The 26,637-nt window shown below is 39.7% G+C and overlaps 1 protein-coding gene across 1 annotated transcript in view; it reads right to left on the reverse strand.

Annotated features, from left to right (window-relative positions):
* Ptprt (protein tyrosine phosphatase receptor type T) overlaps positions 1–26,637 on the reverse strand; it is a 1,079,747-nt gene that overhangs the window by 217,805 nt on the left and 835,305 nt on the right. Inside the window, exon 12 of the mRNA XM_032904674.1 lies at positions 2,937–3,210. Within this exon, the coding sequence (XP_032760565.1) occupies positions 2,937–3,210 (274 nt within the window). The remainder of the gene's footprint in view (positions 1–2,936; positions 3,211–26,637) is intronic.

A 26,637-nucleotide genomic window follows, 5' to 3' on the forward strand; every position in this document is an offset into this window, starting at 1 on the left:
TGCCTCCTTTTATGACTGAATAACACTATTTTATCTTTGCATCACCAAGCCTAATGTTTTCTTCTTCCATTCAAGTTGCTGATTTTCCGGTTTCTCTATAATATCCTTTGTCTTTCTTGTGTTTCTTTGTATATTGTTACTAGTCTATTTTCTATTATTATAAGGCTACCCATAAGTTTCTAAACCATATTTCAAAGATTCTCCATGTCTAGCATAAAATAATGGTTATTTATTTACTCTTGTCTTACAGGAGAAAATTAGGGATTTTGGTTCACATATTTCAGTTTCTTAGTTTCTGGCTGACATGACAGTGAATTTTGGACCCAGATCACAATTGTTAATTTTTACATTGTGTGCCTCCTCTTTAAGTAATTGTTTTTTCGCATTAACTTTCTGTTTTGTTAAAGTGTTTTGGAATGATTACTTAGCATTAATGCAATGTCTAATTGCTTTCCTGCTCATTGTGGGTCTTTTATTCCATTCTTCTCTATTCTTAGTCTCTTTGTTTTGATTCATTGCTCGGGCAATTGTTCTTTGAATGATTTATTAGAAGCAGGGCATGGGGGTGGCTCTGTGTACCAAGGAGCATTCTTCCTGATGGATCTGCTCAAGAACAATGAATATGGCAAGTTGGAGGATGTGGCTAATCATTCTCCAAAGCCCTCCTGATTTAACTGGACAGTCTCCTGGCCTCTCTGACACACAGAATAGGGAAGGAGCCAGACAGAGCTCTGTTAGAGTGGGAATAGCTGTTCCGATCCTATGACCTTTGTGCTCATTCCTTTTCCAGAAAAACTTAACACTAAAGACAGTAATTTTAAGTGCTGTGTCCCCTTTTCTTTGCCAGAAAAACTCATTCTGGGTGCCCACATCTAACTGCTTTTCTTTTGTTTTTTTTTGTGAGGACAAACGCACCCTCAGACAACCTTGCCTATAATTATAATTCCACAATGATAGACAGATGATGTATGGTGGAAGGTACGGGTCGTTCATGGCTCTGTTCCTCTTGGAACTGCCTCAAAGACAAATGCAGCGTGAATAGCTCACTTGTTTTTCTTATGTGTCAAAACCCTGTATCTTCCAGAGAAGGGACTATGCTATAATATTTGGGAAGAAAATCATCAATTGGATGTTCCATATCACCTGACATTCTTTTCAAAACCTATGATTCTTGGGTTAGAAAAGTGTCTGGGATAATTAGTCTTCAGTAATCTTGATGTATACCTAGCTAGCTCCCTGGGTAGCATCTGTGTGGATATGTGGAAACTTGAGACTGGGACATAGGTTCTCATCCTCATTAGCAGACTGCAAATATAACCTTATCCCTCCCTATGTGCTGAGACCGAGAGAGCCACATCGTATCAGAGAGCTGTGTTGAAGCACTGCACAGGCCAGCATGGGATTCAGAGATCTGAAAGCAAGAAGGGCCCCCAGATGCTTTGGTCCATGTTTCTGTCTTCATGCTCAATACATCAGAGTGCTTCGTGCAGAGCGGAGACCAGATGGACAGGTGGAAGGCAGCCTGGCAGCTTCTCTTTGTCGCTTTATACTCTCTGTGAGGAGTGTTGCTTGAACCAGTAATAAATGCAGAACTGAAATATCAAAGTGGAACTTAAATGGACATGTGGACACTCTAAATGTTAATTAGTTCCTCAGTCCAGGGTTTTTTCCCAGGCAGTGATTGCCACCAACAGCCTAAAGTGTTCTGTGTGCATGTCACTGATCCTGCTTTGGTCTCAGTGCTTGTTTGCAGTGAGCATGTAGCTTCCGTAGGGACACTGCATGATGCAGCATGCTTCAGGCTTCCTCACAGATCAATAATCTCTTGAAGGACATATACTAACCACAATATGAACCACAGGAACTTGGCCGTGACAGTGGTCATTATATGCTTGATGAATAAATTATGAAAGCTGGAATATGTTCATGAAGGCATCCTGAATGGGCAAATAGTAACTTATATGAAATACTAGCAGACAAGATGACCCAAAGGGTATATTAAGAGTGGGTAAGTGGATGGTGGTAAGGATTGTATGTGATAGAAACTAGTAAGTAACTAGGTTATTGTATTGGTTCTATAAACCCCTAGAAAGTATAATTGAAGAATACTGGGATGAAGCTACCATTCAAGAAACATTAAGTAATTACACTTCAAAGCTTTCTTAGAGTCACAATCCCCATATCACCACCTCCTGAGTCAGCAAAGTAAGATCTCTGTCATTGAAGGAATTCAAAAACAAACACTGAGAAACTCTGACTTAATGTGGTAATAATAACTGAAGCACATTGTATTCATTCAGAGATGGGTAGAGATGGATGGGAAGGTGATGGATAGCCTTTGTGAGTTTTTCCAGCCTTGTGAATGTGTGAAGATTGATTGATACAACTCGTGAACCAAGGAAATACTTGACATGAAACAGTTTCTTCTTCTTTTTAAATATATTTTTGAATGTGATTCATGGATGTGATAAAGGGAACAATTCAACAGGTGAACTGAAAAATGTTCCTCCTACATCCAGGCACTGATAGGTATCAAAACTACAGACACAGGAATCACAATTCGGGCCATGTGATTTTTTTCCAAGTGTATTGTGTTTTCCATACTCTAATGAGGTTTTCTGCAGAAGCCATATAAATAAATACTTTAGGCCTCATGACATACAGTTTCTATATTACAACTTCCCAACTCTGTTCTTAAAAATCAAAGCAACTATCAGTAATAGATGAACCAAGAGAAATAGTGGCAGTAAAGTAAAACCAAACAAAAGCCAAAAATTGAACAAAAATAATAAAAATAAAGCAAACACAAACAAACCTTATTTTCAAATCTCAGAAATCACAAGGGTTGGATTTGGCTCGTGGACCTTAGTTTATTAAACTCTGCTGTGAAAGGTTTGCACTTGAGAAGGGAAAAGTCCAAATAGCGACCTACTTACTCCATTTGCTTTGCTGAGAGCCTGGAAGTAGATGCTGTAGCTCTTCAATGGGGAGAGGGGTGGATTCCAGTAGCCATTGTAGGTCTTGTTGTCTCCCACTGTAAAGGGCTGGGTGACAGGCAGATTGGAAGGCTTCAGCTCAGCAGCAAAGTAGTGTAGAGAATCGAGGTTGGAGGCATTCCGGTAGCTCACGGGCACTGAGAAACACTCGATGATGTCAGCTGCTCTCCGAGACTTCTGAAGTCGCTCCTCCTTGACAACCAACTGGTAGACGCTGGACAAGAGAGCAGAGAAGCAGATGAGTCACTCTGTAGACATGAGTTCACCATCGTTCATTGAATGTATATACGTCCTCTGGAGGAGACACTGATACTACTTCTGTCTGAAAAAAAAAAAATCCTTACTCTCTTTTCAGATTTTTAACCCCACTGCTTTGTAGAAATCTATTTTCATGCAAAAATCCCAATGCCAGTTCACACAAGAAACATCCAAACTCAGCCCAAATCTATATAAACCTGATGCCCCTTCTAGGTGGATTAACCTTTTTGAAGACTATGACCATTATCTGACCGCCGCCCAGATCCTGAATCTGGCTCATTCTCAGGTCTCATCTACTTAGATCTTACTCTTTTTCCACAACCAATAAGCTCTGTGGCCCAGGACCCAGCATTGTTACACCTACCACAATTTGCTTCTTCCCATTGCTAATGCTCATGTCAGGCACTTTCACACCTAGACTCAACTGGTTTCTTTGCTCCCAATTCATTTAATCATTCTGTCCATCTGTCCATTTTGCTTCCAACCATATAACACCACCTCTCCTCAGGTACCTCCATAGTTGTTCTTTTGTCCAAATTACATGACACTGACTGCTGAAGCCTTTTGTGCTTGGATTCCAGATTGCCTTTCAGAGATCATGTCATGATGCTCACTATTTTCCAGAGCTCTGGACACCTAGCTATTATATAAACATCCTTCTGGCTGACCCTCTCTGTCATCAGCTTGTGCTTCCTCTACTTGAAACACCAACCAATGCTAGCCACCTCTGCCTTTAAAAGACTTCCAATAATACCTAAATACCTACATCTTTCTTATATTTAATCCATGAAGCCTGTAGAGATCTGTCCAGAATGAGTTATTCCCAACACATTCATCACTGCCTAGTTGATTTCACAAAAGCATAAGATGGGACATATGCCTCATTGGCTCGATTGGATCCTTAACAGAAGTGAGATTGTGGTGTAGTTATCTCTGAATCACTTTACCCCTCTCCTATCACACACATACAGTGCCCAGGAGCAAGCCTGATTCTAAGTAAGTGATCAATGCACATTTGTTGAAATGAATAAAAGTGGATTGAATTAAAGTAGAAAGCAAGCATGAAGCCAAATCTGGATGGATACAGAATCTTTAATCAGGGTAAACAGTGATTCCCAGGAGTGCCTGCCAAGGAATCTCATATCATCCCCTTCAACTAAAACTATGAAGAAGTGCCAGAGTGTGCGTAGAGATGACAGCCTTTATTGAATATCAACCATATGCCAAGTGTATGATTTTTCTTTGTGAAAGTTACTTAAAAGTTTGTGAATTGGATAAAAAGTCCTTATCCCTTGAAATGCTCTGTGTCCTCTTGAACATCTCTTAGAAGGATTCAATTGCACTCCGAGATGCATGATCTAAGACAGAAGTCCAGTTGTGCAGAGTGCAAAATATGTTAATTAGCAAGGTGATTGTGACGTCGTGCCCTTGTTTGAACATGACATGTCATAAACTTGATGAAAGTAGCCTAGACTTCAGCCCTCTCTCATTAGCTTATCCATTCAAGGACACTGGGTCACAAAGCATAATTTTGATAAGATACAGAGGCCAGGACTATTTAATTAAGGTGAACCAATGCTGTAAAGGAACTCCCCCCAAGAACATGTAGCATCATGGATGGGGCAAATACTCCTTGATTTCCTCTGAACACAGGGATGCTCATTTGTGTGAATAAAAAAAGGAATACATACGAGTACCTACCATCCTTGGATGAACAAGAAGTCTAGGTGGACATGAGCCTGTCTGCTGTCTTATATACATAACTCTGAACATAACATCCCAGACTGCACATGAGTGACAGAGGGGTGAATGTGACCAACGTTACAAGAAGCATATGCTGTAGGCTGAGCATCACAATATCCAAATGAGGGTCTGTAGCCCCTGAATGTCTCACTCTGAATGAAAGTGATGCCTACAGCTGGTAAGATGGCTCAGGGCGATAAGGGCATTTGCCAGCATGTCTACTGATTTGAGCTCTGGAACTCATATAAATATGGAAAGAGAAACTGACTCTGTGGAGCTGTCTTCTGACCCCCCTATCACATGTCATGCATACACATATTAATGGAATAATTAATAAAATACATATAAATAAATGAGAGTATTTGTGTAGATGACATCTGAGCATGCATAGTGGGACAAGTTTCACAGGACTGTGTGTATGAGAGCCTTTTGTCTCCATAAAGAGAGCTACAGGCAGTTGAAGCATGAATGACGATTCAAGCTCACTCTCTCCTTATCTCTGGAGTCTTTCTTGAACGAAAACCCTCATGTTTATTAAACCAACTTCCAAACAACACAAAAACCTAAGACCTGATCTAGAAAACGTGAACAGTAGTAGAGGGGTGAATGTAGAAGAAATCATCAAGACCCACATTGCTCTTCATGTAACAACAGCTTTAAGTAAAGCTTTGTATCTGATAAGGGTGCTAATGACAGTTTGATTAACTGAGGGTCCTTTAGCCAAGGGGCTCTGATCATTAAGGAAAGAAAAACAGGAAGTTTACAGTCTCTTGGGCTTCCTTCCGAGCCTAGCAATAGAATCTAACAACACTGTGCACTGAACTTAGGTAACGACTTCTAGTCAATCTTCCTTTCTCGATCTGTTTCCAACTAAATCACTCATATAGGACTTGAAAAGAGCTGTGGGTCCTGTTGCCTAAGAGTTAGTCAGTTCTTCATCTTCTCCGTTCTTAACAATGTCCACAAGAAAAGACCATTGCCTTGGTCATTCTCCTCTGTTTTTAGCAATGTCCACAAGATAATACTTTTGTCTCGGTTTCTTAACCAATCCTTTTATCTTCTATTGAATCCCTTCATCACCCTTGGTTAATTACTTGAGACCCCAGGGCCTTTGGAGATCTTCAGGAGCTAGACCTTCATCTTAGAATCACTTTCCATTATTCTTGGCTATCCTGAGATGGGCTGGATCGAGAATAGGGCTGGCTTCATGTACTGTCCACCGTTGTGTGTCATCCAGTTGTGATGAACTAAAAACACAGGTCACTGCTGAGTTTTGGATAGTCAGTTGTTCAAGGATGTTGGAAGAACGTACAGCATCCACACAGGCTTAGCCTCATCATCCCTCTTCTGGCTGTTAAGTTTGGTTGAATTGACAAGCGGATCTGTGATAATCAGGTTGAAGGGACGAGTATAAACCTGAGAGGCTCACTGATCTCTGAGTGTCAATTCAGCAAAAGCAGCTCATACCTCCTTCACAGCTCAGTTCCTCTTTAAAAAAATGTTCTTTTCCCATAAACCAACGGAATGCACAAAAGGCCACCTGAGCATATTTTTAAACGTTCGTGGCCTAAACTGCTTAGTCTGTATCCAAGCTCACACAAAATCACCAAGAGGGAGGGAATGAGGGCATTCTGGAGGTTAAGCTATGTAGTCAACATATGGTACACATATGAATGGGATTACTGCGTTGGAGCAAATTCAGCAGTTCCCACAGGCCCACCGCATCTGCAGTTTATTTATTCAGACATAAACTGCAAGTGTCACCAGAAACCCATAAGCCTTTTTGTCAGATGAATCTGTCTGCCTGTGTATCCAGCGTCCTCTCAATAACCAAGGCAGAAACAGCAGCACAGTGATGCATAGAGAAGGGAAGTGGTGGAGGAGAGGACAGGAGCATGGTGAGGGCTCCTTCTTGTACAGTAACTGTTCTCATCGTTCTCTTGAATATACATCTATCAAGAGTACACTGCTTTCACTTCTCTGGTAAGGATAAATGTTTACCTAAATGAGAATAATCTACTTCAAAGTTCTATCTCCAACCTTGGAGAAGTGGTCATGATGAACTATGCAAGACTGTTGAAGTAGGCACATTTTAATATGAAAATCTTGCTATCTTAAGAGAAGATAAATTTAAAGTAGTTCAAGATGCATTTACTCCCGCAGTTTCCTAACTCTGTTGGCTTCTTACTCTCCCAATGAGGAAGTGGGCATTTATGGTGTTTTCTTTGCACAGCCTGCCCTGGGGGTCTCCCCATGAGGGCTTCAAAGGTTGTGCTGTGTTCCAACTCTATTTCAATTATAAAGTAGCTGCTATAACATCAGTGGGAGTATGCACTTTCTGCTTTAGCACCTCCTCCCATTGGAGGCAAGGGCACTCTACTCTGTACCATGTCCCCAAACCTTCCTTCCATGTAGAACCTACAGGACTCCTCCAGAAACTTTGGGAAATGTGGCCTCTTGCTTATTCTGTTGTCTCTGATGTCAAAGCAAAGAGTTTAGATAGTTCCTCACATCTCTTACCTGACTCCTCTGATGAGACACAGTCAACTTTCTCTTATTAAAAAATCCAAGTGCCTTTTTTCTGTACATGGGACAGATGCCTACAGACAGATGTAATACCCATCCAAGATGTTGATTCAGCTAACAGATGGAAAGTAGGTTTCAGTTCCCAGGTGAACGTTGCCCAGCGTTAGGCAGGTGCACATTTTGGTCTGCGTTCTCCCAGAAAAAGACATGTGTTAACTCATATTCCTCCGGGGACAGACTTCAAGTCAAATGGCGTGTTATAGAAATGGTTCCAAGATAAAGTGGTAAGGGAGGGAGACAGGAGAGAAAAGTGGGTGAGTCAATTGGGGGCACGTTATCAGGTGAAATCCTGAAATACTGGTCCCAGCCTAATATCCTAAAACTCTCAAGCCAAAGTCTTTGACCCTCCAGATGCAATCTGTTTTCAGATCTGGGCATTCTCAGGCTTTCCCAACTATTTATGTAGGTCAGACAATGAGCCGCCTATGTGCCTAATAACAGCCCTTCAAAGCAGGTCACACCTGAGAATCATTACATCAATGCACACAGCACCTGGGAGACTGGCACAACATAGGAACTGAGGACATGACAGATCTACAGGGAACAGCAGTGTGCCCTACAGGGTACTTTTAAACAGCATCCACACGGTGTCAATGAAACAGTGATTCAATGCTGAGAGCACAGCCTGGAGCCTGGACAAAGGTGGTGGTGTAATTCACCCTTCTCTTTGCTTCCTTTTCTCCCTTCCCTTCCCTTTCCTTCTTGTTTCCATCCCTCCCCTTCTTGTTTCCTTCTCTCCATCCTTCCTTCTACACCTCCCCCTTTTTTTGAGGCAGGGTTTTCTGTATTCAAGCTGGTCTTAAACCAAGTACATAGCTAGGGATGACTTTAACCTTTTGATCCTCTTACATCTACCACCCAAGTGCTGGGATTACAGGTGTGCACCACTAAGACTTAAAGAGAGACGCTTGTATTCCTCCTTGTATTCATCCATCTCTCTCTCTCTCCCCTCTCTCTACCTGTGCATGCATGTATGTATGTATGTATGTATGTATGTACGTATGTATGTATGTATGCATGCATGCATATATGTATGTATGTATGGATGCTATATATATATATACATATACACATATATATGTGTGTGTGTGTAAATTAAATCTTTATTTTAGCTACCCTGTATAATAAAAACTTGGTATTTTATTTACAAGCTGTAATCCTAGATCGAGCAGGTCACGAGCTATTACATCCCAGCCATATGTCCCTTGTTACTTGCGATTTGAGGCTTGCCCAGGTTATTTCTGCTCTATAAGTCTGTCCTCGGGGGACACTTCTCCAGCCACATGCTCCTGGTCCATCTCCTCTTATGGCAGCCTCCTCCCCCTTGCGTCCTTTCTCCTTCTCTCTTCGTTTTTCTCCTTATCACCCACGTTCTCTCTTGAGGCTCCTCTCTTGATTCCCAGGTCCCTCTTTCTTTATTGCCCAGTTTACACAACAAAGCATATAGGAGGATATCACTACCTGGAGGGCAACCAGCTCCTGGGGTTCAGAATTTAGCATTTGTATACATAACAACAGACCAACTCCCAACATGTGTGTCTGTCTGTCTGTCTGTCTGTCTCTGTCTCTCTGTCTCTCTGTCTCTCTCTCTCTCTCTCTCTCTCTCTCTCTCTCTCTCTCTGTGTCTTTTTTTTTCTTTTTTTCAGAGCTGGGGACCGAACCCAGGACCTTGTGGTTGCTAAGCAAGCACTCTACCACTGAGCTAAATCCCCAACCCACGTGTGTGTATGTCTTACATATTTATTGTTCATGTATTTTCACAAACACATGCATTTATATGTATGTCGAGGTCAGAATTCGACATCGAATGTCTTTATCAATATCTCTCCTCTTTATTTTGTTGAGGCAAAGTCCTATACAAATGTGCAGGCCAACTAGCCCCCTAAAATCTGCCTTGAATCTGAACTTGAATCCAAAGTCACCTCTGAAACAGAATGGAGACGGAGGAGTCAACCTGGCACTGAGCCATAATCTTTCTCTGGGTAAGAACTGGCAAACTATTTTGCAGGTGTATTTCTTATCTCCTGCTTCTTTTCTAATTGTTTCTATACTCAAGAATGATATGACTAGTTTCCTTCTCACCCTGATCTGTTCATACTGAAGTAAATCTACTTTCTTTTCCCGTTCTAGTTTTATGTATTTTGTATTAAATAGAAAAACCTAAGGAAGGTGTATACACCTGGAGGTTTGTAACCCTGGGGCATGGATGAAATCGAAGCACTAGTCTGGTAAGGTGTTTGTCTTGGGGTTTCCATTGCTGTAAAGAGAAACCATGATCAAGGCAACTCGTATAAGAACAGCATTTAATTGGGGCTGGCTTACAGGGTCTAAAGTTAAGTCTATTATCATCATGGTGGGAAGTATGGCAGTTTCTGGGCAGGCATGGCCCTGGAGGAGCTGAGAGTTCTACATTTTGTTCCAAAGACAAACTCAGCCTCTTCAGGAAACTAAAAGGAGGTTCTCAAAGCCCACCCCCACAGTCACACACTTCCTCTAACAAGGCCACAGCTACTCCAACAAGGCCACACCTCCCTAATACTGCCATTCCCTGGGCCAAGCGTATTCAAACCACCACAGTGTTGTCCAACAGCTTTTGTTTCCAGTACTATACCATGAAATCACATGGAAACCATCAAAAATCAGTGTTGTGTCTCCACCACTGAAGCTTCAAGAGACAGCAAGAAAAAGCCTTCTCAGACTCCTATGGGGTCTTTCAGCTCAGTAGCTCTCACCTATGGTGCCACAACCTAGTCACCTACAGACTTGAAACACTATTCCTTGGCCCCACCCCAGGCAAACTGAACCAGAATCTGTAAGAATGGGATCTCAGGATCAATATTTTAGCTTTCAGAATACTTCTAGTATATAGCCATGAAGTGGTTATCTACTATATAACACTCAGGTGATTCCAGCACTTACCAATTTATTAACCCAGTAGGAAGACCCCCTTCTGGAAACCACAATCACTTAAAATTACCAAGGGGGAACATTCCGAGTTCACTAATGTGTTAATTTATAACTACCAGTCTTTGTCCTCAGGTCACTGCCATGCTTTATTTCCTTGAAAGCTTTTTTATCACAATTGAAACCTCTGTCTATGATTTGCTAACAGCCTTGGCTCCTGCAACTCTGGAGACTGTGAGCCTCTGATGTTTGGGACCTCTTCTTCATCCCTTTTAATACCCTGGTAACATAAAACTTGTTAGCCAAGCACTTGTAAAAGAAATGAATTTTTAGGTTCAGTGGATCACACCTGCAATCCAGGTACTTGGGAGGCTGAGACAGTAGGTCAATTCAAGACAAGACTCGGCTATGTAGCAGATTCAAGGCCAGCCTAGGCTACATAAGACCTGTTCTGAGCAAACAAAACAAACAAAAATAAATGGATTTACATAATTAAGTTTAAAATTGGAAGTGATTTTAAAACTGATCCTTCTTTTTGCTCTCCCTCTCTCCCTTCATCTTCTGTTCCCTCCCTCCCTCCCTCCTTTCTTTCTTTCTTTCTTTCTTTCTTTCTTTCTTCTTTCTTTCTTTCTTTCTTGAGAGAATTACACTATGGACCCCAGAGTGGTCCACAACTCATAGTCCTTCAGGAGCAGCTCCTTGAGATCTGCTATTACTGGTGAATGCCACCACATTTTTCTTCTCACACAGGTTTCAATATGGTATTACCATCTCCCCACAGTGTTTCCCTGCCCCTTCTGCATGCTGAAAATTGTTCATCTAATCAAGAAAGCCCAGACTAAACATCACTCTTTCTAGGGAACTTCTTTTAACTGAATGAGAGTGAGTTTCTCTTTCCTTGGTTCTTTGACAACATTCTTTTCCTAGCTCTTGGCACCTCAAGCTGAAAAGATTGTTTCATCCACAGAAAACATTTATTGAGCACTTACTAATTCTTGAATGTGTGAACTCTGGCTACCATCTCATTTGACCATCACAGAAACTGTGTCAGGTAGACAGCATCATTTCCATTTGGTAAAATCAGAAAACTGAAGCATAAAATATTCAGTCTCTCACACAGATGGTGCTGTTTGAGTTCTTGAGCTGGGATGTGAATGTAGTCTAATTCCAGAAGCCTCAGTCTTAGTCATGGCTTTCACTCACAATAAAATTGTTTGCCTTATCATGCCAAACACTTTGGATTTTAAAATAATTATTTTTGTTCAGAAAAATGCAATACAGTTATATAAATTTTGGAAAGTGAAAGAGAAAATTAATTTCCCCTAGCCAATTACTAAAACAAAATTATTTAGGGAAATGTTGGTGAATCTTTCAGCTTCTTTTTTTGTTTCCTGCATGAACAAACTTAGTACTGAAAATCAACAGTGGAAAGTCGTTATAGACATTCATCTTACAGCCAGCTTCATTGAATTGCACATATGCTAGTTTCTTTTACTCACGGTTTTGCTTTTAATGATCTCAGTTACCCATGATCAACTTTAGTCTGAAAATGGAAACTTCTAGAAATAAATAATCTATACATTTAACTGAACACCATTCTAGGCAGCATACTTAAATTACACTGACCCTATCTATCCTGCCCAAGACACAAATGTTCCCTTTATCGAATGTATCCACTCTATGTATGGTAGCCCAGATATTCAATTCAGTTATCACATCAACTGCCACAGTGCATGTGTTCAAGCATTCCTGGTTTTGCTTGATAAATATCCAGCCCTGGAAAACTGGGTGTGTCAAAGGGAAGCAGGTACAGAAGGCATGTTGGCAAGAGTAGGAGATCGGCAGGTCATGTGGCAACCATACTTAAGACTGTGTAAAGAACAGTAGTTAAAGTTTGCACAAGTCTATGTAAAAAATAGAAGAGGGAATGAATTTTTGTTACTCTGACTTTTGCTACTGTGACAACTCTTGAGAGGAGCAGCTTAGGAACATATAATTAATTCTTTTAGTCATGATTTTGGAAGTGTTGGACTGCCATGGCTAGGCGTGGTAAAACAGAGAAGCTCATATCATGGCAACCAGGAGGCAAAGAAAGAGAATTTCTGTAGCAGTTGGTTTTCCAGACCTTCAGCCTATAACATAATGCCTTCACATTCTAGGAAGGCCTATTCAATAATCTTCCCTGGACACATCCCTGTTTGATGCACTCTGAGGCTCATGATTCCTTAATCTCACAGCGACTTCTGAATCGACCATAATGATAATCCAAAGTAACCTACCATAGAAACACAACTCCTATGACTGGGCCCAGCCCAGAGAAATATTACAATAAAAGGAAATGGCAACGGTAATACTGCTGATGAATATATAACCAAATATTGGTAAACAGAACCCACTACTATATAAAAAGGATTTTATCTTGTAGCTTAATGAAATTTATTTCAGCAATGCAAGCTGATTTAATATTGGAACTTTAATGAATGCAGTATAGCACATTAACAGAATAAAGGTCAGAAATCCCATAATCATCTCAACAGTTGCAGAAAAATGATAAAATATAATACATATTTATGATAAAAATGCCACAGAAAGGAAAAGGGGATAGAAAGGAATTTTTCAACTTGATAAATGTCGCATTTGAAACATGTAAAGTTAGCATCACTCTCAAGGGCAAAAGATTGCTTTTCTTCTAAAGTAAGGAAGTCTGATCAACAGTAGGGTGGAAAATTTAGTTTTTAGAATGGGGCAAATTTAACTAGTAATTATCATAATTAATTTGTAGCACCAAGCATAGAAAGCAAGAAGGAATATACTTTCTTTGAAGATGTTAGGATTTTATATGCAGAAAATTAAAAAGGTTTTATATGCACACACACATATACTACCTAAAACTAGTAAAGGACTTCAACAAAATTAAAACATTCAGCTGCAATATAAAATAAAATAAAAACAAATGATAATTTCATCACTGGAGAAAAGCATTCTGAAAATAAAATTAACCAAACATTATTACTCTTAACAACATCACAATACTAAGGAAGTATTAACACAATATGTGAACTAAAGTAAAAAATTTAATATATATATATGTATGTATATAATTATGTTCATGTATTAAATAGTCCATATTGTTAAAATTCCAATTTTCTCCAAATGTATCTGAATATTTAATGTAATCACCAGAATAATTTCACCCTTCAGATCTGGGATGGCCCCAAAGGCTCATTTATTAAAGGCTCGGGTCCCCAGTGAAATTCAGGGGAGAGACATTAGAAAAGATAGTGGATCAGGAGAATTCTGCCATCATTAGTGGACAAATGGTCTACTGTGAGATAAATAACCTGATGGTGTTGTTAGAGGTGGTGGGCACTTGAGGGCTAGAGAAAGAAGTACAATTCTCAGGATGTGGCCTGGAAGGGAATGTCTTGTCCCCGGTCCTTCCCTGCTCTCTCTGTCTTTTGAACCTTTAGCTCAAGACATGTCCCCTGCCATCTGCCCTCTGCTTCAAGAGTGGCACAGAAGTGACAGTGCCAAGTGATCACAGGCTGAAATTCCTAAAACTGTGAGCCACAATAAACCCTTCTCCTTTGAGATGTTTATCTCAGTCATTTTGCCACAGAAATAGAAAACTGAGAAACACAGGAATCACCAGAGACTTTGCAAATATATATATATATATATATATATATATATATATATATATATATATATATGTAATGGCCACAATAGGCAAAACAATTAGAAAAAACTCAGAACACTATTGCAGAGCTTACAGTTCCTGATTTTGTAAATTATGAAAATCAATACCATTAGATGCTGGCAGAAGGATAGACATACAGATCAATAAAAGAGAATTGAAAGTTCTGAAATAGATTCCACATTTAGGATCCATTGATTCCTGACAAAGACAATTCAACGGTAATAAGACAGCCTTTTCAGCAAATGAGGGCAGTTCAATTGAAATTGCAAAAATCTAAATTTACACTGCCCACAAGAACTAACAGAAAATGGATTATAAACCTAAATGGATGAACTAATACAGTAAAACTTCCAGGATAAAAGAGAAAATCTTCATGACCTTAGACTGGGAAATAATATATAAATGTGTCACCAAAACAATGATCTATTGTTGGGGAAAGAAGATGAACTATCATGATTAGGCTACTTTTTAAAAAAAAATTGGGTTAAAAACACTATTATGCACATTAAAACACAAGTCATATCTTCAGAGAAAATATTTCTAACTCATATGTATAATGAGACATATGTCCAATATATGTAATAATCCATTACCATTCTATAAGAAGACAAACAGCCCACTGAAAAATGCAGATACTTGAAATACTAATGACTAATAAGCTAATGGAAAGATGATCAACATCATTAATCATGTAAGGAGGTATATAAATCAAGATAATGATGATAAGCTATTCCATTCACTCACTAGAATGTCATTGGTCAAAGGACAGACAATTGTTAGCAAGGATGGAAAAGCTGGGACCTTCATACGTGATATTTACCTTTAGGGAAAAAAGTCTGGAAGTCCTTTAAAAGTCAACATTAAACTACCAGTTGTTTAGGCAATCCATACCTAGAAATCTATCCATGAGAAATGAAGGCATGTAAGAACACACACACACACACACACACACACACACACACACACACACACACCCATATAATTGCTTGCAATAACGTGACAATACAGAACAATCCACAAGCCCATTAGCTAGCAAATGGACAAACAGTATGTGATGTTATAGGCATAGAACAGGGTGTTATTTATAACAGAGGCAACAACAAAATCCCCCTGATGTAGTCTACATAGATACACAGAAGCACTAGTCTCAGGATGCCTAGTGTATGACTCCATTCAGAGGAAATGAGAAGAAAGGACAATGTTATAGCGACTGAAATCAGATGAGTGATGGTTTGATGCTGAGAATGAGGACAAGAATCAACTGCCTATGGGCACGAGGGGTCTTAGGATCAGATGGATATATTTTAAGATACTTTTGGGGTGATAGCTACCCAACTTTATCCTTTCACTGGAAGTCATTGAGATTGTACGTTTTAAATGAGTAAATTTTATGGGCCATAAATTAGAGCACCATAAGGCTGTTAAGTGAGAAAAATGAAATGGGTAATTTCAGTTGGGCTTTCTCCCTTCTGAAGTCTCTGCTTTGCCTTCAACTATGCACAAGCTCTAAAGCTAAAAGTGCCATGATAAATGATTCGTGCTACTGAACAAGATGGGCTAAGAAACAAGTTGAGTTCTCTAATCCCCACCAGAGTCTACCTTTGCAATTTCATTCCCCACATTAAAGGTCACTTGGAACTACAGAGCTGAAATTTACAATATGTCTTAGTTAGCCAACCTTTATTTCAAGACTCTGTAAATTCTGGGTTTTAGTCTCTATTTGCCTAGTCAAAACAGAACTGAGAAGACACTAGGGAATTGGGGAGCGTCTCTCTCCATGGAGGTTGGGGGTGGCATCATCTCCTGGTTTCTGATTAGCTCTGTGAATAACTGTCCCATCTGCCTGTCTTTTATATGCATAGTTACCAAATATTTATTAATTAATTATAGTTATCAGTTACAAATTCAAGAGCAATCTAGCTCTTGGTACTGGGGACTCAGAATCAGGATGGCTTAAACAAACACTAAAACTGTTTTCAACATGTTGATTGAGGGCAGAAAGAGGAAACCTGCCAGGGAAGGATTCCAAGAAGAGGGAGCCTACTGTGCTTTGCAAAGACTACACAGGATAACAAGTCTAGAAAATGCCCTATGGACGGCTGGAGCTATTCACCACTAGTGAGCTTGTGATTAGCCTGCCACTAAACTAGACAACAGACAGGTGGATGGTATTCCATTTTGAACCCTTCACCTGTGATTGAGTTACACTGATGAATTTAATAAAAGTGGATTTTTATATGAATATAGAGGAAGAAAAAATGTTCTTAAAAATTAAAGAAACCATTCATCTAAGAGCTCAGGTACATTTTCCTGCTCTTTGAATGAAGTTAAGACCCTTCATCTATCTCTGATATGTAGACAATGCATGATAATCTTTACTGAACAGCGTAGTTAGTTCAGTTTTGCTCAGATGTAGAAGGTATAGTCACTGCTCTCCTGCGTTGTCTTTCAAGGACAGATCCTCTGTTCTTTGCAATACCATATCCACTCTATTAGCAGCCCTGTTGTTTCCCATCAGTATATCCCCAGCCCCACCACCATCCCCCTTCTCCACAGCTGCATCCCCAAAGTAACCCCCAGTTTCCTCAGATCCAGTTAGTGCAATCTTTCTTCTTCCTACATCCATCTGCACCCTGAGAATTTAGACCTTCCGGACTCCTCAGAAGCATGCCAAGCTCATGACTGCCATGCTCCTCCCTCCTCCTGACACTACTCTTTGTCTTCTAGCTTAGAGTGAAAGGGAACTTTCCTGTAGTATCTACAAAGCCCACCTTTGAAAACCCTCCCTTAACCTTTCAGTTCTCTAATTAGTCTGTGCCTGTTTCTAAGATCCCATAGACATGCTCCTATGTCAAAGCCTTTGTACCCCCTCTCCTTTGGAGAAACATGAAATCTTACTCACTTCTTTCTGCTGGCAAAGCTTTATTTGATTATCACTCACCCAGTAAGTCCACACAACAAATTATTAGAATTCCCTGCTTAACATTTTTGTCTATCAACCCCATAATGTTATAGAACATCTTGGAGGTTAAGCCTCTGTAAGAAAGTATTTTAAAGGTCTGCAGAGATGGCTCCATAGTTAGGAACATTTGCTGTTCTCCCAGAAGTCTCACCTTGGTTCCCTGAACCCAACTGGCAGCAACTCACAGCTCTCTGTAGCTCCAGGTTAAGGTGAACCAATGATGCCCTCTTCGTCTGGCTCCACAAGTACTAGATACATTCATGGTGCACATATACACATGCATGCAAAACAATGCACATAAAATGAAACAAGTAATAATCTGGATAGACAGGGATGAAAGTGCTATAGAGACTGAAGGTGAATGGCTGGGCAACTGCAAACAGGTTGTTATAGGGCTGAAGGGGAGAATGGACAGATAGAATGGAGGAAAGGGAAAATAATGTGACTCATCTTCCTGGTCCTAGCCTGGTGTGGCCACTGAGAGTCCTGGGTAGAAGGTGTTTCTAGAAATTAGGGCCTGATACAAAGGAATAGGAATAGGCTAGAAGGAAGGACAAAGAGGCCCACATGAAGTAGGGAAACTGGGTTTGCACCAAAGTTCAGTAGAGTCCTCAGGAAATAGAGGTAGGGTAGAAGAGAAAGGACTGGAAGAGCTTGAAGGGGCTCAAGACCCCATATGAACAACAATGCCAACCAATTAGAGCTTCCAGGGACTAAGCCACTACCCAAAGACTATACATGGACTGACCCTGGGCTCCAGCCTCATAGGTAGCATTGAATAACCTAGTAAGAGCACCAGTGGAAGGGGAAACCCTTGGTCCTGCCAAGACTGAACCCCCAGTGAATGTGATTGTTGGGGGGAGGGTGGTAATGGGGGGGGACACCCATAGAGAAGGGGAGGGGGAGGGCTTTGGGGGATGTTGGCCCAGAAACCAGGAAGGGGAATAACAATCGAAATGTAAATAAGAAATATTCAAGTTAATAAACATGGAAAAACAAAGAAGTCAAGTTTCAGTGGAGTCCCCATCAGCTTGCAAAGGATAAAAAGGTTTTCTCCAATGGTTTCTCACTGGCTATCTTAACCACACTTAAAGGTAGGCAGGTTCCATTCGCAGCAGCAGATGGCTAATATGGAATGAACACTCGGTAGTATTTTTGTAGACCTTTTCCTCTATACTGCTCTGTTTGGCCATTTTTTGTCTTCTGGTTCTTTGCTTGTATATTATGACTTCTGATTCTGTGTTTTCATGGTGAGTGTGTGTGTGTGCGTGTGTGTGTATGTGTGTGTGTGTGTGTGTGTGTGTGTGTGTGTGTGTGTGTGTGGTTTTTAATTTGTTTGCTTATTTGTCTGTTTGCTTCCTAAAGAAAAGGCCTAGAGTTGGGTAGGTGAGGAGGAGTTGGGGGAGGGGAAACACTGATCAAAACATATTGTATACAATCTATGCTCAATAAAATAGAACTGTACAAATCGTACAGATAAATTTTTATTTTTAGAATTAACGTATGGTAAACATAGCAAATGTCAGTTTTCTTTTGGGGAAGACACAACTGGATAGAGAGGTGCTTTTGGGTAGGTGATTAAGCTACCTGTTCCAAAGAGAAACTGAACCACAACAAGCTGGAATATTTACTTTTAGTTCTGCCCCTTACTCTCTCTGATATGCTGGGTGAGTCCCTTCACTTGCATATAAAATGGGCTAATTTTGACCAATACAACAGGACACAAGACAGGAGATAAACATCTTAGAAAAGAAATCAGTTCATCGTCATGTAGACAAAATGACCATGATCTAATCTATTGAAGAGCATCAGCTCAGTTCAAAGATTTCTAAAATTGGTAAAAGAATCCAGTAAAGTAGTTTGATTTAAGATGAAGATAAATGAACAACACACCATGGAAAATAGCAGAGGAGAAGGGATGGGAAAACTTTTACAGCAGAAGGTGCAAATAAGACAAGAAACACACAAGACTGACGACAGTGAAAAGTGCTTTCTACAAGATGATATAAAATAATGTCTTCAACCACTAGCCCGGGGCTTGGCAGAGTGGGTGTTAAATAACAGTGCTGAACTAAAGATAAATAAATGGGCAGAAATACGAAAGTGCGGGGTGAAGCATCGCAGGGCACAGAGCTGGAGATTCACCCAAATCAACATGTCACTTCCCTCGGCAAAAAAGCAAACCTATAAAATATGGGCTAGAGACCCTGAGTTCTAAGAATCTTGAAGACCCTAATTTGACAATTCCAACAAATTTGCTGTTTCTTTAAAATAACACATATAGTTCAAAACATTTTTCCGTTCAAAAAGGGGGTGGTGGTGGATGATGTTGGAAATGTACTGGTACTTATTAAAATGTAAGACGGAGCTGGAGAGGTGGTTCAGCCATTGAAGGCTCGGCTCCCAACCAAAAATATAAAACATAGGATGGTGCCACAACAATTAAACCATGGGTGTTGGAATATGGATTCAAGTAAAAACATGCATCAAGTGTGTGTGCATGTGCACACACACACACACACACACACACACACACACACACACACAGAGAGAGAGAGAGAGAGAGAGAGAGAGAGAGAGAGGAGTTTTTATATATGGAAATATAAACACACGCCAATTTGCGAGGAAGAACAAAAATGCATCAAGAAACAAATTGGTGAAATTTTCATAATTATGATTTTAAAACTACACCAAACTTCAGACCTCACCACATATGTGAAGCAACATTATATTCTAAATTGTTCATAATTTACTTATTTAGAAAATGTCAAGATGTCGATGCCAAGAAAATACCATGTGCAGTGTTTGATTGGGTCCCAATTTAAAAATTTAAAGGACATTAATTGAGGAAATTTGGGTATATACTATAGAAATAGATGCCAGGTTATGCCATGTTAAAATTTCCTGAGTCTGATGACCATATGACACCTATAAAAGACTGCTCTTTCCCTTCAGAGTATACACTCTAAAAGCTTTCAGTGTCATGATTGCCTCAGCTGGCCCTCAAACACTTCAACATCCACTTGAGACATGAAAGAAAATAAACAGAATGGAGTTCTTCGGGGGGTTAACCTGTGGGATATGGATGTCAACTCGACCATCCTTACAGGGTTGAAACCAAAGGAAAAGATGGACTTGGGTAGACGCAATCTTGAGGTTGAGTGGGTTCGTGCATGTGCGAGTGTGCGTGTGTGTATGCGCGTGTGTGTGTGTGTGTGTGTGTGTGTGTGTGTGTGTTTACCTGTGCTTATTTGGGGATGGGGCAGAGATCTAATCTGGTATCTTCTTCAACCACTCTCTAATTTGTGGGAGAGAGTCTCTCACTGAACCCTCATGAGGTTCACGTCTATGGCTAGTTTGGCAGTAAGCATACTCCTGGGTCATTACTAATTCTACCTCTCCAGTACTGAATGTACAGGCAAAGCTGCCACAGATGGCTTTTTATGTCAGTGATGAAGACTGAACTCAGGTCCTCATACTTATGGGGCAAACACTGTCCACAAAGAAACCATCTCCCAAGTGCAGCCACTTGGATTCTCCAAGTGCTGAAATCACAGGTCTATGCCACCAACCATGGCTGTGAAAATCCTTTTAAGCATAGCAGGATAACAACCCTTACAACATGCTTATGTGCATGCACACTTGAAGCACCCACATTCAAAAGAAGGAAGTCAAATAATGAATTATAAGAAGCTATGCCTCAAAATACAGGAGAAGGAAAATATGTTAATACTTGCAAGATTTCAGAAGGTGTGACGAGTAGAAACACACACACACACACACACACACACACACATTAATATATCATCTCAGTAAGTAAAGATGTTCGCTATATTCTTTTTATATGATGGGATAGAACAAGATATTAAGGTAAAATAATAAACCAATAAAAACTTCCAACTGGGGAAAAAAACTTTCCAAAGTAATTCTCCTATCAAATAGGAATTTCAAACCATAACTTCGCACTATTTAGAAATAGAACAATGAGTGTTCAGTGTTTGTGGGGTAGGGACTAAGCCTGCTTTTGGCATCTGAAAAGGCTGTGTTACTAAACAAAACACAATGACAAAAAATTAATTAAGCATTCTATAAAAAAGAAATGAGAGTAAACAGTACTAGAGCCAGATGGCTCCTCCAATGAGTTCTTTCAATCTTTCAGGAACTGATAAATCCCATCTCCATAAACAAAGTGGTGGGGGGGGAGAGTTAGAGTTAGAGAGAGAGAGAGAGAGAGAGAGAGAGAGAGAGAGAGAGAGAGAAAATCTGATGCTGTGATCCCCTTTTCCAATTGGCCCCCTCTCTGTGGATAGCGGATAGATTCAGCCATGGGAAATCTTGGGCGCTATCACATACACTCAAGGAGAAAGTCAATAGGAGCACACAGGATTTCCAAAAGGCATTGGCTAAAACTCAAACATCCATTTCTGATTTTAAATAAGTGACAAAGATAAAGGGCAGGACAGCAACAGTTTTCCTCATAGTTTACAAATACTCTGTCTCAAGTGTTCAGATTGCTCTGTAGAGAAGAGACATCGCTGGGGGCCGAGTCACTGGGGCTGGGAGGGAAAGAGGAGGTTAGCTACTGGCATTGTTTGGCAGCAATGTTCCAATGTTTCACCCAGTGCAAGGATATAAGAGCTGTTTCAACTGAAATAAGAGAGCAGGAAATCATCATTATTCATAGCTGATGTGATTCTCATCTGGTAGACGAAGATAATAGAGTTTAATTAAAGAAACACACAGGAGATTGTTAGCAAATGGGATCTCTCTGTCTGTCTCTGTCTCTGTCTCTCTCACACACACATACACTCACAAGAGAGAATGCGAGAATGAGAGAGAGGAAAGAGAGAGAGGTTATTTCCCTACATATTAGCTCAAAAGGACTTAGCCAATTTAATGGGGGAAATGGCCATGAGCAAAGGACAAACCCGATGTTAGTAACAATTTTAACAGAATAGCTGTGCATGGGAATGTGTGTGGTAGAATTTATGAGTTTTCTTGAGAGAATAAAGACTCGAATATTCATTCCTTCTTTCAGTATGGAAATGCTCATGGTAGTATAATGATTTCTGATTAAGAAATAGTTTTAATATAAGTTAAGTCAATTCACTTGAGGATTGCTTACAGAATGTGATTAAGTGATTTTTAAAACCCACATGGAAAGATAAATGGGTTAAAATAGCTAAGAACATCTTTACTCACTAGGAAGGCAGGATGCTAAAATGTTTAGTAAAGCTATAATTAAGGTGAGTGCATGTTAAGGATCAACAGGGCAAATTCAATAGAACAGTGCAGGAAAATAAAGAATACTGTTGGGTATACATGTATGCATATATATACACACCTTCACATAAATAACCATGTACAAAATATATACCCCAGCATACACTCATATACAGATAAGCACTCACATTATCAGCAGACATACAATCACACACACTCATGCAGAGATACTCACTCAAGTATACAACACACATGCATGTGCTCGCATGCATGCACATACACACACACAGACACACACACAATCTCATATATAGTCATAAACACACACATACCCAGAGTCAATATTGTATGCCAGCAGGTCTGGAAGAAAGTATAACAAATGATATGAGATAATATGCTATTTTGGTAATCCAAAAAAAACATTTAAAAAGTAATAGCTATGGTGATATCCAACATTATAATAGAAGGAGCACACTTATAAAGGGTTCAACATTTTTTATAACATCGATGGACATGCTACGGTAGACGAGAGAAGTTTTCTGCAGGGTCTCTCCTCTAAACAAACAACCATAGGCAACTAATGACTACTGGAAGAAAGAATTAATCTTCCCTAGGGATGAGTCTCCTTATTGGTTATCCAACGCAGAGTAGTCAGCCCTGAAATTACACACACACACACACACACACACAAACACACACACACACACACACACACGCACACTGAAAGCAGACACAGCAGGTTTTATTTTTATATCTTTGTGTACAATGAATACATATAAATATATGTAACAATGATAATCAAGAAAAAAGCTATCAAGGAGGGTGGCAGGGCATGAGAGGATCTTGTGAGGAGATGACTGGGAGGAGCTGGAAAGAGGAAAGTGAGAGAGTAAAGCGATATAATTCTATTTCAATAAAAACTTAGACATAGGTATATATAGATATAGATAGATTGATTGATAGATATGTAGATAGATTAAAAACCTATTTTTTTAAAAATTTGGTATATCAAATGAACAACATTCGTTAGACCTAAAATGATAACATCCCATGAACTGTTTCAGTATTAGATGAGAAGTTAAGGTACTTAGAAACACCTTTACAACAAACAGCATCACATTTTTAATTAATTGCACCTTAGTTGGTCATACTGTTTAGTATTTACCAAAGTTATTCAGTCTCTACCTGACCCCTGATGTGTTATTTTCTGAGTCAAAGGTGCAAAATACAATTTTAGTTAAGATCCAGTAACACAGAGAACTGAGTTTTGAATGACTACTGACCCATGGTCCTATTCACTAATATTGGAAGCTCATTAGCCTCAAACCTAAGGGACGTTTATGTAGACTTAACTAATAAAGTTTGCTGAATGCAGTGCTGATTGCTGACAGCTGGGTGATGCAGAATGCCCAGGGTGGTCCAGAGTCCTGCAGCCTTCTCCTCCCTCGGGATATGCTGAGATTCAACACTTCAGACCCTACGCCAGTTTTACTGAACACCAATCTGCTTCGGTTAATCTCAGGTCAATTCATCTGCACATTAAACTCTGAAAAGAAGCAAGTGAAACAAAACACTTCTGGAAGGGGCAAAGGTTCCTTCCTGAATTTTAGTTTTTCCTTAACAAACATTTAGTTTTGTGCTGTTGCTTCCTGCTTGCCAGGCCTCCCAACACTGCCTTTTTATTCGGAAATCCTGGGAAGCAAATGCTTCAACCTCCTGCCATGCTCTCTCCAGAAATATCATTGTTGTTTTCTCCAGTCACTCTGTGTAGTACGAAGAGCAAAGGAAAAGGAAAGTGTTGAACAAGGTAAGTTCCGATACGATAGGGATTCCGGCTCCTGACATTGTGATTAAAAGCCACAGTGATGCTTTCTGGAAGCAATCTATAGGGGTGGTTTTAAGGATAATAAATAGCATACCTGCGATGTCTCTTCTTGCAGCTAAGACACTTTGGAAAAGGAAAATTGTGAGGTGAGACTCCTCTAAGCATGTCTTCTTAAAAAGACCTTCTAAAATCAATTATCAAAAAATAAAAAAGGGCTCTCTATAAAGCTCTAAGGGGTAAGAGCAACAATTACTAATTAAGCATTAAATTAATCACAGTAACTGGTTTAGTAGAGCCAGGCAGGGCAAATAAATGCTAGCGAAGAATTATACCACCAATTCAAACAGGTTTCCTATAGAAAATGCAACGTTGGCTTTGTCCATAGGAATTAATGCTATGGAGTTCCCACACACATAGAAAATGGTAGGTGCCAGGCAGATAGCCAGGAGCAGCAAAGCCTGTGGGTTCTGGCGTGCCACTGTGGCTCTCTGAGAGTGTGGTGGAGGAAGATAGGCAGTAAGAGCCTCACCAAGATACTTACATATACACCAAATTCCAGAAATGTCTTGTGTAAATCTACCTCAGCAGTTCCTCAGATGGACTTCCACGATATACCTTTACCCACAAGAACCCCTGGCACACCCTCAGTGATTTTGTAACACGGGAATTGTGCAAAGTGGAGTCATCATAACACTCCACTAAAAGATATTTGAAGAGAAAAATACAACCAAATAGGCCATAGACCTTTCTCCAGGGAAAGGTCTCTTAGACCCAATCCAATGAAACAGCCTCTAAGAACGTTAAGACTACTTTTACTTAAACCTTTACGATCAGTTAATCTAGAGAGCAGCATCACTTGTTAATCACAGATCACCTACTCCTAATACCAGAAGTTGAGCTTTTTTTCTTTACCCATTATTAGCTTGTCCTGTGTTTTTCCTATATCCAGAGGCTTCCCATCCATGTTCCAGGTAGAAATGCTAGTTTTTGTTTATTTCCAAATAAATTCTCTTTTAGAAGAGGCTCAGTTGTGTGTTTGGCAAATATAAGAACAGCTCTAATGGTAACCACAAGCCTTTCTTTGACTTTTCTTTGTGTTAATACACAGAGAGTAATAGTAATGGTGGCTTAACCATGTGCCAAGACACTGGCACCTAACTGTACTTATCCTGAATTCTACAAAGGTCTTTGATGGGGTAACAGAAGTATTCATTTTGTTAAATACAAATCCTTGAGTATGTATCAACTAATATTCCCATGAGTCAATTGGTAGTGTGAGTATAAATTACACCTGCTTACTGACCTTATGGTCTGTTAAGAGAAATATTTCTGTGGTTGCCATGCATATCAAACTAGGCATATTTTTTCTTGAGGTATTTTAAAATTAATTACTAATTAGTTTCTTATTTTGAAATGTGATTTCACTGTACAGCTCTGGGTGGACTCAAACTCCTAGACTCAATGAAATCACCCAGGTTCCATTTATTTCCTTGAAAGAGTGATTGACAAGTTACAACCATTCATGCTGGGATACCTGATCAACATTTTCTCCAAAATAAATGAAGTCTACCTGTCACTTTAAGGAAAACTGACAGCATTTGTTACCAAGACATAATTGAGCTTTCAAGTGAAAATTAGAATTTGGAAAACTTGTATCTGTCACTGTGAACTTGAAAGTTCCTGGTACCTACATAAGATTGGTGGTGATAACAAATATGCAATTTGATATGCTGTGATGAGATATATCACAGCATTTGGAAGATTTTTCATAACTCTGACTGCTGTATAATATTAGATAATCATTTGAGGACCAAAGGCTGATTCAAAGTGTATGACAGATAGGCATATTTTAATATAACTGAGTGGAAAAACCTTTGAAAATTTAGCTTTTGCACCAAAAAAAAAAGTTGCTTGGAAACTACCGTTCTGAGTTGAATGTAATACCAACAAAATCCCCACAACAACAACAACAACAACAACAATAACACAAAAACAAACCAAAACATAAAACACAAACAAAAACATAAAATACGAACCAAAAACCAAGCCAATTCTAGGGCTATGAAAATACTTCTTTTGTTTCCAATTATGTGTGTGTCTGATGTGAGACATGGCTGCTCCTGGAAGTGTGCCCATTCCACTTCAGAGAAGATGATAAGTATCAATAACCTCCATATGGAGTTGCTTCAGTTGTGGCAAGCTAGGCACTGGGCAAAGAAAATGCCTTAATTTCATCTATAGACAAAATGCTGTCCAGAAATGACAAACAGATGCAGGGAAGTCAACTGCTAAGCTCTGCCAAGACAGGGTAAGCGAGTCCTTCATAATTCCTGATTCACAAAAGTTGTCAGATATTCTGGGCCAGGAGGCTAAGATAGATGTTCCAATGTTATAGAGACAATACTCACGACTGTCAAGACAATCAGCTGTCTGCCATTTC

Source organism: Rattus rattus, chromosome 5, assembly GCF_011064425.1.
Source record: "Rattus rattus isolate New Zealand chromosome 5, Rrattus_CSIRO_v1, whole genome shotgun sequence".
Lineage (NCBI taxonomy): Eukaryota > Metazoa > Chordata > Mammalia > Rodentia > Muridae > Rattus > Rattus rattus.